The sequence below is a fragment of the Diadema setosum genome, chromosome 4 (assembly GCF_964275005.1).
Source record: "Diadema setosum chromosome 4, eeDiaSeto1, whole genome shotgun sequence".
Taxonomy (NCBI): domain Eukaryota; kingdom Metazoa; phylum Echinodermata; class Echinoidea; order Diadematoida; family Diadematidae; genus Diadema; species Diadema setosum.
In genome coordinates this window covers 34,490,989-34,510,737 of record NC_092688.1, presented here as the reverse complement: position 1 = coordinate 34,510,737, position 19,749 = coordinate 34,490,989, and the positions used below count along the sequence as shown (strand labels likewise).

General features: G+C 39.5%; 1 protein-coding gene across 1 annotated transcript; it reads right to left on the bottom strand.

Moving 5' to 3' along the window:
- Nucleotides 1–2,515: 2,515 nt before the first annotated feature.
- On the bottom strand, nucleotides 2,516–15,343 carry LOC140227810 (uncharacterized). The gene is made up of 7 exons (XM_072308205.1): nucleotides 15,271–15,343; nucleotides 13,511–13,717; nucleotides 10,307–10,525; nucleotides 9,447–9,632; nucleotides 7,090–7,290; nucleotides 4,218–4,299; nucleotides 2,516–2,570 (listed from the first exon to the last, which is right to left on the bottom strand). Exons 1-7 carry the CDS (start codon nucleotides 15,341–15,343, stop codon nucleotides 2,516–2,518), a joined length of 1,023 nt encoding a protein of 340 aa, XP_072164306.1.
- Between the last annotated feature and the right edge of the window lie 4,406 nt (nucleotides 15,344–19,749).

Sequence of the window (19,749 nt, the reverse complement as noted above, 5' to 3'; positions counted from 1 at the left end):
AATGATATAGGATCACATTCAATTATTTCATAGTAATCTAAAGTCGGAAAATTGTGACCAGCGTCTTTCTTCATTGAGTCCTCATATAAAACATAGATATAAATTACAAAAATCTCTGTGATCAGAAGTAATTGCATTTTTCGAATCAAAATGGACACATAAACATACCTCGAATATTTACACTACTTAACAACATCTGGTCACGTTCCATCCCACCATTAAGAGAGAGAGAGAGAGAGAGAGATAAATCTTAGTCATGTATTGGGATTTTGAAACACTTAACTGGTTACTTTGATTTTCGCATCCCTAGAAGACACAATTATAGACCTATGTGACCCTGCACCACAAAACACACAAAAAGTCACCAGACATGGAATTTTAGTTAAGGGTAGGTTCTGAAAGACCAAACTCTTCAATTCAAATGGATTTTCCTAACCTGTATAAATATTGGAAAGAAAACGCACATTCTGTAAAAGTTTGAACTCAGAAAAGAGGCTGTGAAGTACAGGGTCTATTCAAGTGCCTAATCTCTATACATGTACTATCAAAGCCGTGCTACCAGCGCCATGCATGGGACAAAAAAAAAAAACTCGATGTAAACCACAGTAGCAACAACAATGAAGGGATTATCAAATTAAGCTGAAATTCAGCATGCTTAATCAACACATTCTGTTCATAATAAATGTGAACTTTCAAAGCAGTAGCATCATCCTTTTAAAAGTTATTAGAGTTCAAAGTGAAGAGTGTGCGAATGATTTTCAAGAAATTAAAAGGGGCTTGTAAGAAAAACCTGATTTTTTTTTTACTTTACCAAAAAAAGGGGTTGTAGAAAAAGTGCTGAAAACCCACTTTCCCATTCCATTTATGGTTCTAAACTTAGGGATAACGTAGAAGAAGAATAGCTCTTTCAGAAAATACTAGGTGTTTCAAAAAACATTTCCCACTTTTGATTCTTAATAATTCAAAAACTATATATCAGATAACACTGACATTGATATGAGTGATAGCTGAATAGTGTACAATTTGGTTGTAGGTAGTTTAAATATGAAAGCATAAATAAGTTTCATGAAATCCATGATTAATTTCACAGTTAGGTTCCAGACTTTGCTCTATTTTCAACCCTCTGTACAAAATTTCACTTTGCACAGGGGTCAATGGGTGTGTATGGGAGTGTGTGGTTAACACCCTGACAATGGTCCTGAACAATGGCCAGGGTTTGAATGCTTCATTATTCATTCATGAGAAATTCCACTATCACAGCTAGTCTTTATTCAGCCTCTGGCAGTATCTGTGTAAAGTCAAACGCCTGTCGATACTGTCGTAGAGTCGCGTCAGTGCTCTCCCTACTTCTGAAAAACAAAATTACAATGAATACCTTCTGTTGTATCGTAAACGTGGTGACGGGAAGTAAAGAAAATTAATTAGAGTATATAGGCTACACTTGTGTATATGGAGCCTTAAATAAATGTACTCTGAAAGAAATCGCCCCAATGATAAATGCTGCTGAACTCTTTACCAAAATGATCTCTTTTTATCGAAAAAGTGAAAAATTTGTCAGACTATTTAATTAGTAGACAGTTGTATTAAAATGAGGAACTTTAGATCATTCATGCTTATTTATGTCCCAAATTTAGTGATATGTCAGAAGCAAAATTTGAAAATGATTGCCAGCTGGAATGAAATGTGGTGTTTGCAAGCACTCTACCGAGCATGAATTCAGACTAGCAGTGCCCAGGGCAATCCACATGAATTATTGATTAAGCATTCATGTGCCAGGGAGCGCCAGACTGACGCCTAGTCAACAGGTGGTTCAGGCATGTCCATTGTTCAGGGCCATTGTCAGCACACACTCACATACACATCATTGGTTCCTGTGCGAAGTTCAATTTTTGTACAGAGGGTTAAAATTTGACCAAAATCTGAAACCTTACTTCAAAATCAATCTTAGATTTAATGAAACTGATTTATGATTTCACGTGCAAATCACCTCCAATCAAATTGTACACTATCCAGCTATTACTCATATCAATGAGTTTTATCGAATGAAAAGTTTTTGACATATTTATGATCAAAAGTGGGAAATGTTTTTTGAAACACCTAGTATGAACAACTAAAAAATGGCTCGGTTGACCCGTTTCACCTTTCTTGAGTCCTGACATAAAATCAAGGGTTGCGACTTTTTGTTTGTTTTGTGATGCATGCGACTTTTTGATTGTTTTGTGATGCATAGTCACCTATAATACTCGAAGCTGATGTAACTACATCTAAACCAGGTAAGGCCTATATCTCCTTGCAACTTGAATGACATTGTGTTCTTGTGTCGTTTCATCCACAGTCAGTCATCATTTATCATGATTGTAGATGTGTCCGTACATTCTACTCTACGATGCTTGTCTTCGATGCTTCCACACATCTAAGTGGTTCCCAATCTCCAACATGCATGGCAACTGATGAAGGGCAGCGTAATCCAGATACACTGTATATCGAAGTTCGTCTTTTCTTCATTTCTCCATTTTTACGTCATGCGCACAAAGGTAATGCCAGTCCGTGTGCGTTGTCTCCTGATTGCGCTGAAGATGGACGGTATAGATATAGAACAAGATGTGTTATACGTGAAATGCCACATGTTCATTTAAACGATACTCACAAAACCGACGTCAGAAAATAGAAATGTATTTTTTTCTCACAAAATCCATGTACTTCCGTCTTGTAGTGTAAGGTCAATGCGAGGACGAATAAAGTTGCTTATAAAGGTCACATATACCAGCACCTGTTTTCAGAGAATATTGATGTAGGCCTACTATAGGTTTCTTTCATGTAAGGATAGGCGCTACAACGGCTGAAAGTACTTTAATCTTGCAAACGTCACATGACAAAGACCTGACTAAGATTAAGTTTATCTTCATTCCTATCATCACACCATGGGGTCGTTGTTGTATAATGCATTCATATGCACCACAAACAGGATAACTTCAATTCTTGTCGTTAAAAAAGGCGATTGATTAACATGTCTCAATGGCTTGCCGCCCCCCCCCCCCACCAAAAAAAAAAAAAAAAAAAATAGAACCATCTCTGTAGGGTTTCCGGTAGCTATAGGTCCATTCAAGGTAGCACAGAACAACGGCTCACTTGGTATGCATATCCACACCAGTTCATTTGTGGAGCGGCACCCTTTATTCAAAAGTGATCTAGGCCCCAATCTATGTTGTGCGTAAAATTTACAGCGTGGAGAAGATACTCAGGCTTGTCGATAAACAAAATAGCCTTCAAGCACCGGCTTGTATTAAAATATCTAAATCCACTCTTCGTGATTATTCCTATCAAGCTTCAGGCATTACCTCGAGGGGGAAGAAAACTTTGCATTATAACGAGTGTCAAAAAAAAAATATAACAGGACCCTCTGCAATGTTTATCTTAAAAATAGTCAATAAATCCAAATACAATTTTAAAGTATGAAACTACAATTCTAATGCCCACATCTTACAGAAAACCCATCCGATTTGCTTCAGTGGTCAAAGAGAAATGAGGATTTTGTAGAGCATGGCAGGCATCTCCTCCCTCCAAGTTCTGTCCATTGTGTTCACACATTTACATGCAGTTCCAAGAGCATCCAAGAGCTAAACTTGAATCAGACCCATAACATGCTTTACAACAATCCACGTTTTCCCTGTGGCGGATCGGGGGGGGGGGGGGGCCTCCGGGCGCGCGCCCCGTCCTTTGTTGTCAAAACAAAAGAAATAAAAAGAAAAATGAGATGAAACTCGGAAGTAGCACCAGAAGTATTTTTGCGCCCCCCCCCCCCTTTACGGAATTCCTGGATCCGCCCCTGTTTCTCTGTGACCACTGAACCAACTTCAATAGGATTTTCTGCAAAATAGAGCTAATATGTTATGTCTTAACACCCTGAAGTAGCATTTAGACGATTTAATCATATTGGACACGTTGGAAGTTATTAATGCGAAAATGTGATTGTAGTTTTGGGGGGACATATTGTATTAATCACGTGATATCATGCAAACTTTGGAAAGGCATCGTTTCAGAACCTTTTGGAAATTAAAGTCTTTAAAGTGGCATTCGGTATTACTCCAATCAAAAAGAAAAATCATCATGAGAGAAGAAAAGAAACTTTCAGTATTAATTCTCTATCACTTTTTTTTTCTACATTTCGAGGTTACTTTTGGAGACTAAAGAGGGACTAGCAATGCAGGTATTCTTACACGCGCGTGGCTCCAGAAATACATGACAGCATAAGCACTCCCACGAACATCCCTGCGAAAAGACCAGGGTTAAATGATCCACCTGTAGGGTTTACAAAAGAAGAATCAGGGTAGCGAAATTGAAACAGGTATGGCGCACACATTAAAAACAAAACCACCTATAAAGAGTGGAAAACATGTGTTGTTAGAATGCAGGACAGACAGGATCCAAACAGATTATGTCGATGGCATGATTCGAGATAATGTGATTTCATATCATCTTTTCTCCTGTTTTGAAAGGTATTGGAACAAAAGAAATAAAAATGAAAAAACCATCTCACTTAAAAGCAATACCCAAAGTCGCTCCGTGCGAAAATCTCAAGGCCCTGTCACACCTTTCCGGGTGAGCTACCCGGGCTTGTTGCGAGTAGGGATTTGCCAGCACGCAGGAGAATTTTCTGTGAGCGGACAAGGATGTTGGCGAGTTCTGTACTTGCGTCTTACTGCTAGGCCCGCGCGTGCTATTTACCTGCTACTTGCGTGTATTCCATGTGACCTGCGTAAGAGTTTTGAAACCGATCCATTTTCAGCGGCATACGGGGACTGCGAAGTACCTGTGTGGGAGTTGCCTGCGAGGTGCTGGCGCTAAGGGCCTCCCAATGTGTTCTGCGTGTACCTCTGCGGGAAACCCCCGCGACTCACCCGGAACGAGTTTTGAGCATGCTCAAGACCTTGTCACACCGTGTCTGGGGAAGCCTTGTGGGTTGACTTGGGGAAAAAAAAAATGCTACCCGGACCTCGTAGCAGTTGGTCCCCATATGACAGTGCCTAGCGCGTATCTCGGCCGTAGTTGCCCGGAGGTGCGAACGCAAGTCCGATTTACCCGCAGCCAAGTTTTGAGCATGACCAAAACTGTCTCCTGGTGAGATGCGGGGATTGCCCACAGAGGTCCACGCAGAACGCCACTAGGAGTCCCTTAGCGGCAGCACCTCGCAGGCAACTCCCACGCAGATACTTCGCAGCTGTAACGCAGGTACTTCGTAGTCCCCGTATGCGGCCAAGGTAATGACATTCTCTGGGACTTCTGCGCCATTCCTTTGGAGGAATTCCGTCATCGAGTTGTCAGCCCTCACTCGCAACGCATGCACCTGACACGCAGGGTCCAGCAGGTAAGACGCATGCTAAGCTTACCGAAATCCTTGTATGACTATAAAATTTGTCCTGGGTGCTGGAAAAACCCCACACGCAACGAGCCCGCCAGCTTGCCCGGAATTAAGTGTGACAGGGCCTAAACTTGGCTGCGGGTGAATAGGACTTGCGTGAGCAACTCCGGGTAACTATACGGGTGAGATACATGCTACGTACTGTCATGTGCGGGTCATCTGCGGGGACCTCCGGGTAGTAAAATTTGTTCTTCGCAAGTCCCACGCAAGGCTTACCCGGAAAGGTGTGACACGGCCTTCATCCAGGAATAACCCTCTACGCAGTCCTACAGCAGGCTCATCTTTGGGAGCCTTTACACGCACTCTTTGAAAGAGGGTGCTATCCTTGATCTATGGTGATGCAGCATTATACTGGCCCTAACTATAGCTGGAGCGGGCGTACCAAGAAAGCTGGATGTAACCCTCAGTGACACAATGAGGATCATCAAAGGTTGCCTCCGTCCTACACCAGTTAAGTAGGCACTCTACTTGCCTGTACTTTCATTTCCCTACCATCTCTACGCAGAAAAACAAAAACACGCTTATTAGATAGTGAAGAAGACCACCAAAGACCCCTCCCCCCAAAAAACAAAACAAAAACAAAAACAAAAACAAAAACTTCTGCACACCTGAATCTAGGAATCTGAAGATATAACCCTTTGGATACTATAAAAATAGCCTTTGCTCGAGCTGTTCTTTCATTGGGCGTGTAGCGACCCTTTCTAGCTCCGACCCCAACACGATCAGATAGTGGAAGAACGAATGGCAAGAGTTGGACACGGTCATCCAATCTACTATAGTACCAGATATCAATACCCCTCATCCCGTCTTTACAGGAGAGACATGGTAACATTCGACCGTCTGAGAACAGGAGTTGGTTACTTCAATACCTATATGCAGCGCTTGAGTCTAATCTCTCAAGCTGTCCGTGTGGTCACCTAGAACAGATGTCCCATCAGACTCCGTGTGAGAGTCCCGGGGCCTGTTTCATAAAGTTGTTCGTAAAGTTAGGCACGACTTTACGAACGACTTGAATAAAGATTATGACAAGCCAAGTGGGTTTCAAGTTTTCAGTTGAAAGTGTAATTTTACCTAAATATATATACATGATATAGAGGAAATATTGACATACAGTCGTACCTTGTTAAAATTAATGTAAGGGAAACAAGAATTGCACACATTTTGGCACTTCATATTCCAGTCATACGTAAAGTCATGTATAACTTTACGAACAGCTTTATGAAATAGGGCCGCGACCTGGTTCCACCCGCAGGAATAGAGGTGGACTTGTCAGATGATACCCCTGAATCCATGTGCTGGATTCGGCAGCTCAGCGACATGGTACAGAGTAGATTATATGCAAGAAAAAGAACACGAAGTCAGTCAAAATGACTATTTTTGCTCCAGATTATTTCCTCCGTGATGATTTACGCTGAACAAGACGTATGGATTGTATAGTGTTTCACGTATGATTGATACATGAATTTACTATTCATAATTATATGTATTTGAAAATTTGACAGCAATATCGAAATCATATTAAACTGAAAATATGAAAGCAAAATCGAAACTAAATTAATCTGAAATTATACATACTTATGAAAACATGTTATTGATGAACGATTCGACAAAAATGGAGATAACAGGTAGACAAAAACACTGTCAGAGAAGGATATTGTAATACTTACCACCAGCGGGACATTTAAGTTTGAACCTGAACAATGTCGAAAATCTCCACTCGCCGATGTCGGCGTCGCAGTAAATATCAGCACTGTCTGAGGAGTACTTGCAACTTACTGTCATTCGACTGCCGTCCGCGTAGATGTCTTTGTGTACGTTGTAGGTGGCAATAGATGAATCCACGTCCGGCTTGCCACAGTGTGGATCCAGGGCTGGTCGAAATTTCACAAAGCTATATACATTAATATTTTGCAATTTCGTCGCCATCGTTAATCGTTTAGGCGACTGCCGTATCATCAGCAATAACGAGCGTATTTTCAATGTTTATGTGCAAATGGATAGAAGAAAATGTATTGCTTTTTAGCACCGTTACAGATATCGTTTTTGTCTCGTTTTACTGCATGATGCCGTATTCCTTTCATTCATCAATACTGGATAGTTTTACAAACCGTTCAAATCAGTTGGCTTTTTACTTCTATTTATACCACGTGTAATCTAACAATCCATAAAGTAGTGGAAGTACACAAACACACATATGATAATATAAATATGTAGCCTATATTCACCTACATATTATGAGGTACCTCATTGGATAAACACAAAGTAAATAATCAGAGTAGAATCAGTCGAACAGAAGTGACGAAGTTTCAACAAAATTGGACATAAGATATGAAAATTAAAGTCTCGCATCATCGAAGAGTAATAGATTGTAAATATGATATTAGTCGAAATAACATGAACAAATCACCATTGTGGGTAATCTTCAACGCATGTGTTTCCAACGGGATTTGCAGAAATATCATGCTGATTTTATTCTCTCGATAATCGTTGCTAGATTTTGCAAAACAACAAATATTTGATGCGAAATATTTTTGCTTTTTGATATCACGTCACAAGAAGGATTTTAGTTGAAATTTCTAAGCGAATCAGTCACCAGTGTCAGTAACGAATTTATCAGGGGATAACAACAATAATGATAAATACATAAAACAGTCATGCGCCATCGATCGAGTGACCTATTCCGAGGCGGAGAAGGATAGAGCAAAAAACAGTGGCACACATCAAAGTGAAAAAGGAGAAAGCAGAGATAAAAATTGTGTAAAGAAACAAATCTAACAAATACCTTACTATTAAAACAAGATGCAAGTATTTACAAACTTTAGATTCTGTTAAAATGTTTCTTAGGATTCTGCCGATTATATCCTTAGTGCAAGAGAATTCCAGAGAGACGGAAATAAACGTCTCTTTTCCAAGAGTTGGCGTAGTTCCTCGAACTGTTAATTGTTTACTTTGAAAAATAGGGGGAGATTTCTACCAGGAACGTGTGCTGGGTCAAGGTTTTGAAGGTATTGTGGAGTCATGCAATGACAGCATCATTATCATTCCTATCTATATGTACACAAGAGAGATATACAAGTAATGATATCACTCTGTTTTGAAAGTTTGAGAAAATTTGACTTCCCATGACTCTATTAGGCGTCCGGCTAGATGACACGAAGTCACCTTTTTATTTGATTTTACTCTGTGTAATGTTAGGGCGGTTGTTTGGCTCAGTCGGTATAGCTCGTCTGCCTCCAGAGTCCAGATCTAAAGGACCCGGGTTCTATTCCCGAGTATAACTGAGCAATGTTGTGTGTAATTATAGCGTCCCCTCTAGTAAAGGCAAAAATGCTCCAGAGTCCCTCGGATAGGACAGAATGAGGTCCCATGTGTGAGAGAGTCGATAACTCATATACGCACAAAAGATCGTGCTTCATTCATTCATCGCAAAGGGCAGGGTGCATATCCCGGTGAAGTAGTTCTGCCTCATATCAAACTGAATCCATTGGAAGACTAGCCTCGTGCACGTGAATATAGGGTATCCAGCCATCTTCTTTGATGGAAAAATGAAACGAACAAACAAACAAACAAACAGGTAGACTGACTGACTAAATCATACATTGGATTTGCACTGCGAAAGCTCTTCTTCGAAGGACTAGGCAGCGTCGAAGATAAATTTGTCTTATAATATCAAAACTGCATCCATTGATCAGAGAATCAAGCGAAGCTGTGGTCATGTCCACTGAACCACAACAGTAGCTCCCTGTATCATTTATACACTCTTAAAACATCCGGGTCAGAATTGACCCGCGAAGGGTCCGTTGGGGTCACACTCCGTCCCGGGTGAGAAATGACAAGGAATGGGGTTAGATATGACCCCATTCAGAGTCATGAATTGGGTCAGGGTGACCCCATTCGGGGTCTTCATGACCAAATTTCAAGTAATTTTTAACCGGAACGGAGTGTGACCCCAACGGACCCGGTTCCGGGTCAGTTCTGACCCGGATTTTTTTATAGTGTACGATCTCGAATTCGTGGACAAACTTACCTGGATCTTTCTGGCAGTAGAAGCTTGTCCAACCGCCGTTCACTTCACATTGGATACTGAGGTTTCTTCCAGTGTACTTGCACTCCAGGGTTACATTAGAGCCAGGTGGATAAGAATCAAGGGGTATACCCATTAGGGCTACCCGGCTGGAGTCCAAATACGGGGGAGAGCAGGGCTGCGGCGAGTCTGGTAGCCATGCATAAGAATGTATGGAGGGAAAGCGATATCATGATTATACTACAACAGCTTGCCTAATTGCAGACGTAGCATAAAATCATAATGCGTGCATAATGTTACACCCATTACAATGTCCTACATGTAGTGCAACTTTTTTTTTTTAAAGAGAGTAAGTGTTCTTGAAAGCAGAATCTGAAAGCATTAACTCAGGTCTAGATCACAAAATGACAAACATAAGCTATAACTTTCGATCAGCAACAGCGTGATAATGTCAAAGGGAAAACTGTGCCATATCCACAACGAATCAAAGTGAATCAGCAAAATCACAAAATGAAAAGATGTATATCATCATAGGAGAGAAACAAAACATGAGAGACGTTTACTTATAATAGGCGCATCTATGTATACATGAATATTGACAATATATTTTATTATTATGTAGACACACACACATATATATATATATATATATATATATATATAATAGATAGATAGATATATACATGTATGCATATACGTATATATGAAATAATATAGAAGGCCCTATTACATTAAATCAAATATTTATATGATACGATACTTATTAATACATAGAAAGAGATGTAGAAACACTTAATGATGTACAGACAAACATGTAATATCACATAAATGTAGCAATACAGAAGATATACTTCTTATCTCACCTGGGCAGGTATAGGTCAAGGCATATTCTTCTAAGTGGTACCGAAATAGAATATTCCTCCACATGCCCGTATCACCGTCGCAGTACATCTCTGACCGGTGCTTCGAGTACTTGCACTCAATCGTCATCTCCTCACCTGCTGCATAAACCTCCGCCTTTGGCCCGTACGTCGCCACAGAGGCGTTAACGCTGGGTGGCGAACAATATGATGAACTGGTCGCTGGAAACATTGTAAAGAAAACATCAGAATATTGACAATTACTCGCTATGTTACCATTGGTCACAGCAAATTAGAAGAATTCTGCTCAAGTGTCACTTATGGTATAAAGCTTTACGGAAGATTCGTGTGGGCGTGCGTGTGTGCGTGTGTATAGGTGTGTAAAAAAACCCAAATTGTGTGTGCGTGAGTGAGTGTGTGTGTGGTACATAATCATGGGCATATGTCTATAATATTGTCTTACTTTGATAGATGGCTCTGATGTTTGTTCTTTTAATGGAAACAAATTAAACACAACACTTCGCCTCCCAAATGTGTTTCACCTTAAGTTTGCCCCTAACACAGGCACTGTACTTTTTGAGAAGGTAAGTTCAACAGATCATTATTGTAAAGTGTAAACGTAAATGTGTTCTGTCAGAATTCTGCAAGATTACAACGGGCCACAACACTCGGAAAAGAGTAAAGAGTGTTTCGTAACTGGACGTTCCTGGAGATCAAACGGTAAAACCAGGAGAGGGCCGAGTCGACCCCTCCTCCCTCAAGTGTATCTGTATCAGATCAAAGTGACGTAATCTTGTAAAGTTTTACCTTATTCAAGCTGAAATATCGATGTGTCTAAAGGATACAAATGATAGTAGCAGAAGATACTACCACCGACTGCCTTATTACTTTTATGTTAAAGAGAGAAATTTTTTGGGAATGAGATGTCACATTTCTCCAACTTCAAAATTTGAGACTTTATAAGATGTACATCTCAGGATATAGGTTAAGTGGAAATTCATACTACATTTTTTTTTTTGGGGGGGGGAATTTACAGTTTACCTTAGAAACAAAATGGGGACAGACTAAGGCTTGGAAAGGATTTTTTTTCTAAATTCTCCAAAAATCATTTCAAATTAAACACACTCAAATATTGCAGTAAGAGGTGCTTCTGTATGTTGTGAACACAAAAGGAGGGTGATTCGCAAGGTTATCGACAACACACTGTCGGCTTGAAGAGGGCATCCGTTACCATCAGCAGGTTTTTGTTACTCTGGTGTAAAGGAAGTGCTAATTTGAAAAAAGACGGGAAATGGGAAAAGGATAAGATATATATATGTATAAATGTACATATATATATATATATATATATATATATATATATATGTATATATTGTAACAAAATGATATTTATTTTGTGTAGTGTGTAGTGCATTCAATTTGGAATTTGTGCGAAAGCATTAGTAGAGCGAAATCTGTTCATAGAAATTCAGTAACACAATGTAGTCGTGGTTACTATGTGCTGATTTATACATGTAACAAGCTATGCATTCTAAAAGAATGTTTGAATTGTTCCTGTAAGTCGGTCTTCTGTATTGATGATTATTTGTCAATTAGTGTTTTTTTTTTGTGGAGATTCAGATAGTGATAAAAAGTATGGATGATAAGTGCAGCGATAATTCCTACAGTTAGTTCAAAGTTGTGTTACAGAGGTTTGACACATACATTTAGCATTGTGTGTGTATACGTGTGTATACAGGTTGGCCATATGACACATTTTAGACAATTAATGTTGATTAATTAGTAAACATGATCAGTTATGGGACTGAATATGGTGTTGGTGTTTGATTTAAATGATTTCAATCAAACTGTGAAGAGTTTAAAGGGATAGCTTAACTCTGTGTAAAATAAAGAAAGAATAAAGGAAATTTTAGGGGACCATGCCTATAATAATTCAGCACAGGTACTATTTAGCTACCTCATTGTATGTTCGCGGCCCTTGTGCATGTAATATACGCGCACGCTACTCTGCTCATATTCTCAGTGCTAAGCAGTGATGAAGAGAGGCTGATCCTCGGGATAGCATTGTCTTTCTGTCTTGTGCTCGGTACGAGTTGTGAACGCGAGTATGCACACACTATATCTGTAAATAAACTAAGTTGGTGTTCCGGCACATCGCCTCTGAAGTTGTGATGCATTCGTGTTCAGTATAACATAAGTACTGGTTGGAATGAATGCTGGTGGGACTAGGATGGCAACCGGTGGTTCTGGAGCAGAAGACAACTCGTCCAGCAGCCTTTGCGAGCATTCTCGAGCGGGCTTAGCTGCACCGTGGGATAACTGAGTATCTGGACGGACGTCGGAGAACGAAGTTCAGTACTTTGGAGGGAACAAGTACGTCCGACGTACTTCCAGAACTGACGTCGGAGAATGAAGTTCAGAACTTTGGAAGGAACAAGTACGTCCAACGTACTTCCAGAACTGACGTCGGAGAACGAAGTATAGTACTTTGGAAATGAAAAGTACAAACGACGTACTTCCAGGGCGAACGTCGGAGCCGACGTACTCTAGAAATGACGTCGGGAATGAGAGTGAAAATTCACTGGTCAGTGTGTTGGGTGAATTGGATATGAGAGTGAGAATGTGCCGTTGAATCAGATGGTGTGAAGTGCAAGGTGTAGACTGGTGACGTACAAGTGGTGGGAAACTTAAGGTTTTATCATCTTCATAGAGTGATCGTATATTTCGATCAAACGGACGGTCTGCTCGGTCTGCATCAGTGCCAAGGCCCCGTTGTTCGCTACAATATATATATACATATATATGTATGTGTGTGTGTGTGTGTGTCCTGTTCATCCTATAATATTCATTTTGTTGTGAATTATTTTACATTTTCCTGATCGTATTTCATTTTATTTGATTGTATGAATACTTTGTCCACAGTATACAAGCGCTGCTTTTAGTAGACCCCTCATTCCCCCTCCCCTCCAGAGTATGGATAATGTAACAAGCTTGGTTTTAAACTATGTGTACATGTTTTTGATTCGTTATTGCGTCCTCTTTTCAATTATTGTGCATACTTAATATCATTTTCACTGTTCATATGTATGTTATGTTATGTTATGTTATGTTATGATATGTTATGTTATTATTTGGAGAAAAAAATGAAGAAACTAAATAGCATTGAATTGAAATGAATTGAATGGTATTGAATTGAATAGTCTTTACCAGGATTCGCCGGACACTGGAATTCTCTGTCTGCATTGGATAGGGAACCAGCTTCCCACTGTCCGGTAGTTCCGTTGCAGAAGACCTCGATGCTCTTGTTGGAGAATATACACTCCAACGTCAGTTGGGTTTCGCTATCGTATGTCTGCTGCTGGTTGTCGTAAGTTACCAAAGAATGGTCCACTGATGGGGTCGGACACGTAGCACCTATAACATGTTAACGACGGATACAGATCTATGAACGAGTGCTTCCTTATTTAGGGGCTGGGATACCGAAAGGCAATCTTGCAATATATGGGCTTGTATTTCCGGAGTCGCATTTCGGAAGTCCGGGAGCGTTAGCAATGGCATGTATTCTCACTGTCCATACATTAATGTCAGCATGTTATTCAAGTAAGCCATATCATATACAGAACATTCTTAACCTGTCTTACTACTAGTGTAATTTGAAGGCTCTCCGCTTTGTGGAGGTATATAATTATATATATATATATATATATATATATATATATATATAAGATGACGAAGTAGGGTGATAATGCATTTCAGTTCAACAGTGCTATTTATTCAGAACAAATTTTCGACAAGGATACGTCTTCCTCATTGTGGACCCTGAGGAAGACGTATGAATTCGTCGATTTTTTTTGTTTTTGTTTTAATGAATAAATAGAACTGTTGGACTGAAATGCATTACCACCCTACTTCGTCTTTTCTGTACTGGTACCAACACGCGGACTACAAGTATCATATTATACATACAATGTATATATATATATTTATTTATATATATATATATATATATATATATATATATATATACATTATGCCCCCCCCCCCATCTAAAAAAAACAAAACAAAACAAAATACAATCCGATTTGATTTTCGCATTAATGACTTCCGATATGATTAAACTGTGTGAATGCTCTTTCAGGGCCTAACAATATAACATTTTACCTATATTTCAAAGCAAACCCCATTCAATTTGGTAAGTATAATCACAGAGAAATGTGGATAGTTGAAAAGCATGTCATGGGTCTGTTTCTTCCAATTTAGCACCTGGATGCTCTCGGAACTGCGTATTAACGTGTAAACACTTTAGACAGAACTTGGAGGGAAGGTATTCCTGACATGCTCTACAGAAATCCTCATTTCTCTTTGACTACTGAAACAAATCAGTTGGGATTTTCTGTAAGATGTGGGTAATAACGTATATAGTTTCATACCCTGAAATTGCATTTGGATTAACTCACCCTATTTTTAAAGTCATCGCTGCGGAGGGGGCCGCTGTAATTTTTTTTGGACACACGTGTATATACATATATATATATATATATATATATATATATATATATATATATGTAATATGTATATATATATATATATTTATATATATATATATATATATATATAGGTTTATATGTAAAGTGCACAAAATGGGAATCTACCGTGTTGATGTATCGAACCCTACGATCAAGGGTGCACTACTGTTAAAAGAATGCTGTCCTCAGCTGACTGACGACTCATAACTACTACCTTTTTCATACCATTAATCATTGTGAATGAGCTGATTTTTATCATAAATTAAACCAAAACGTTACAAGGTCATTGACAATGAAGATACTGTTTAGTACTATTTATTCGGTGCCAATCAAGCTTTTTGGAACAGCCACAGAATACCAAATTAACACATTACATCATAATCACGACCATAAAATCCTAAGTCGAGAAGAAACTAAAAAAATCATACTTGCAATACTCACCACTCCAGGTTGCATACTGAGACAGAAGGATGACCAGAGTTAGGGCAGAGGTACTGAGTCTCATCCGATCCATTCTGGGTAAACCAAGATGTCTTCTCAGCAGGCTCACTATAGTAGATGAAGATTTAGTGAGAATACAGCATCTTCATCTGCATTCTTACGAGGTGCAGAAAGATGCATTTGAAGGTATTGAATTTTAATATGGAATCTACGATTGAGGATGGGCAGGTATTGATTTGCAAATTCTGCACCGGTACTCTTTGTGTTTAAAAACTTAAATTTGATTCTGCCATATCTAGTATTTGTTGTATAAATTGCAGTGATGTCCACATGCCTTTCTTGATACAATTTAACTCATTTAAGTAACAGTAGTCACGGCGTCTCAAAATAGGCCAGTTTACAAAAGTGATAATGCATTAAATAATTGTTTTTCTTTAAGTTTTGCCACCGTCATCGCTAGATGAAAAGACTACAATAATTCGTGACGTCACTGGAATGCAACTTTATAAAGAAAACATAAAGAGAATTCCGCAAGACTTATGGCTTTTAATGAATAGAACACTTTCCCTCGACTTGTTATAGCGACATACGATAAGGGTAATATAATTTCCCCTGCTTTCTTTTGTAATAGGAGGTAAGGAAGTGCCAATTCATTATGGTAGTAAAATGAAAATAAAATGTTCATAAATCCCGAATATATATATTATGTATATATATATATATATATATATATATATATATATATATATACATAAATTAGGCTTGTTTTCAGATTAACGTGAATGTGCTTCAAATCCTTTTCTTATGAAACATCATTTCATATTTGACAAATGAACCCTATCTAAGAATAGTAGAAACGACCCGTTAGAATTACAAACCCTATATATTTAATTTTCGGAGACACGTTGTGCAAAACTTGAAAGAATCGTTCATATAGGAATGACGAACTTTCGGAATAACGATACTTACATGAGAAAATCATTGGCTGAGGATTTTAAAACGAGTCCGCACAAATCTGACGTACAGTGTGACAGCGGTACCCTAACGATGGCAACACTCGAGAGATGTTAATTTGGCAAGCAAAATAATGTGCTGCCTCGTCTAACATGCAAGCAGAACAATACTGACCAGTTCGTGCGATGTGATGGATATCATGCAGGTTGCGCAAGTGCGCCGTGAATTGCAAGTACCAAACCGAATGTAGAACTCTATTGTGAAAATGTTTTGTGGTTATATATACATGTACCACGCTACATTGATTTGGGATCATTTACGCCATTGCGCAATCGCTTGGGATCCCCACGCTCAGCGAGACTGTACAAAGTGAATGGCAATGACTTTTCCGTCTAAAATAGCCAACATATGGATTATACGCAAACATATGAAAAAAAAATGAATTACTCATCTATACTCAATGCGCTGCCAAGTTGGCTTCACACTTTTCCAAGAAAGAAGACACATAAATCTCCCCCCCCCCAAAAAAAAAAAAAAATAAAAAAAAAATGGCAAGGTTAGCCTTCTTCTCAGCCAACGGCCGCTGTCCTTGATTCCCCTGCAGGAAAAAAAAAAGATATATATAAATATGTTTGTCCGCAAAAGACTGAGAGCAAGAGAGAGTTAGAAGGATATAGGAGGAGAGATTTGTACAATGAGGGAGCGGAGGAGGGGGAAAGGGAGAGGGTGAAGGAGAGAGGGAGAGTGAAAGGGGGAGAGAGAGGGTGAAATGGGAAGAGAGAGGGAGAAAGAGGGATTTAGAGGGGATATAGCTGGTGATCGAAGACCACATGTGTACAATGTATCCATAACACATAGTCGGGGTCCTTATGTTACAATTTTAACTTTCGTCGGATTTTTGTGGAGAGTATGAAAACTATACATTTTTGGAAATGTTACAGTATAATCAATCAGAAAAACAATGTTTCCATTTGCACCGAATAATTTATGGCCGCCATCTTGGTTTTTACAAAATGGCCGCCATAAACAAGGTTTTTGTTGATATATCTCGACTTCTAAGTGACATAGAGCTTTTATTTTGACAGCTACACTAACATTTTCAGGGTCAAAGAATCCAATGCTCCTAGTTTCATGTATGTTGAGACATTTCCTATAGCATTTGAATTTCTTGCAAATACTTACTAATTTTGTGACAAATTACGTAATATCAATTTACAAAGCTTAAGATTTTATTCAAGACTAATGAAGCGTCTACCTAGGTCGTCATGCCTCAACCACAGGGGATTATTGTGTGTGTGTGGGGGGGGGGTTTCAGGGTGTTCCCGCACTTGCGTGTGTGTGTGTGTGTGTTTGTGTGTGTGCGTAGGTGGGGGTGCAGTACTAGGGTGTGGGGAAATCAAGGTCAAGCCCTCCACCCCCCCCCCCAATCCTTCTGCTTAGATGGAAAATTTAAAAAAAGAACATTTGGAAATTTATAGGTGTTGTGATCATTTCCCCCCCGACTATTCTTTTTTCTGATTTTGTTACTTTTTGGGGGGAGGGAAAGGAGGGGAAAATGTTTGTGTGTGTTTGTGTGTGTGTGTATGTGTGTGTGTGTATGGGGGGGGGGTACGGCCTTTACCCTGTTCTGTGGCCCCTGAACCATACGTGAGGAAAAAAAAAAAGATATATATAAATATGTTTGTCCGCAAAAGACTGAGAGCAAGAGAGAGTTAGAAGGATATAGGAGGAGAGATTTGTACAATGAGGGAGCGGAGGAGGGGGAAAGGGAGAGGGTGAAGGAGAGAGGGAGAGTGAAAGGGGGAGAGAGAGGGTGAAATGGGAAGAGAGAGGGAGAAAGAGGGATTTAGAGGGGATATAGCTGGTGATCGAAGACCACATGTGTACAATGTATCCATAACACATAGTCGGGGTCCTTATGTTACAATTTTAACTTTCGTCGGATTTTTGTGGAGAGTATGAAAACTATACATTTTTGGAAATGTTACAGTATAATCAATCAGAAAAACAATGTTTCCATTTGCACCGAATAATTTATGGCCGCCATCTTGGATTTTACAAAATGGCCGCCATAAACAAGGTTTTTGTTGATATATCTCGACTTCTAAGTGACATAGAGCTTTTATTTTGACAGCTACACTAACATTTTCAGGGTCAAAGAATCCAATGCTCCTAGTTTCATGTATGTTGAGACATTTCCTATAGCATTTGAATTTCTTGCAAATACTTACTAATTTTGTGACAAATTACGTAATATCAATTTACAAAGCTTAAGATTTTATTCAAGACTAATGAAGCGTCTACCTAGGTCGTCATGCCTCAACCACAGGGGATTATTGTGTGTGTGTGTGGGGGGGGGGGGTTTCAGGGTGTTCCCGCACTTGCGTGTGTGTGTGTGTGTGTTTGTGTGTGTGCGTAGGTGGGGGTGCAGTACTAGGGTGTGGGGAAATCAAGGTCAAGCCCTCCACCCCCCCCCCCAATCCTTCTGCTTAGATGGAAAATTTAAAAAAAGAACATTTGGAAATTTATAGGTGTTGTGATTATTTCCCCCCGACTATTCTTTTTTCTGATTTTGTTACTTTTTGGGGGGAGGGAAAGGAGGGGAAAATGTTTGTGTGTGTTTGTGTGTGTGTATGTGTGTGTGTGTATGGGGGGGGGTACGGCCTTTACCCTGTTCTGTGGTCCCTGAACCATACGTGAGGTCGTTCATGTTATTTTCTCTGATGATAACATGTAGGACTTCATATTAAGGAAGTTCCTTAAGTTCGTCTTTGATTTGAACGCCATGAGGTGATGTAGGCAGGCAGCACTGCATGAGCTGAATTTATTGTGATCTTAGGACAACTTGTAATATAAGTGTTATGTAGGAGTCACTGCGAAAAGTTTTTTCTTCCGTGTATGTGACAGACCAAGGGGGTGTGGTGTGACAAGAGTGATAATAAGATCAATGCTGATGGATCTTCTCAGAAAATAGCGTTTACATACACCTGCGTAGACTGCGTGTCTTATCGCCGTATTCTGTTAATTAGAAACAGCTCTGGCCAATGGTGTTGTAATCACCAGAATGTTCCGTGGTCTGTATAATTATGTACCACCGTTCTTGAAGAAGGGTGCCTTTGCGTTTTTCGCCACATAGATAACACAGACTTGTCAGAGGACACGTCCTGCTGACGAGAAAGGAATCACCCATGGCACAATTAATGTTATAACGGCCAGAAGGCAGAGTTTACTGGAGAACCGGTTGCACCATCCTTATCAATAGGCAAAGCCTAGAGTCTATCAACCACTCCACACCATGTAGATATGCTGCACTTTGTCAATTCAAGTCCACAACTTGCAAAAAGAAGAGACCACATTGTCACCAGTAAAGAAATCTCAGAATGCTTCCAGCTGAAAGAACTACAGATTGATTGTTGCAACTTCTTTATTTAGAATGGAAGTAGGGGAAACATCAAGCAATATTTCAGGTTGAGCGATTCCAACATGTCTGAAAGCAAGCCACTGACCCAGGCAGGAGCCACCAAT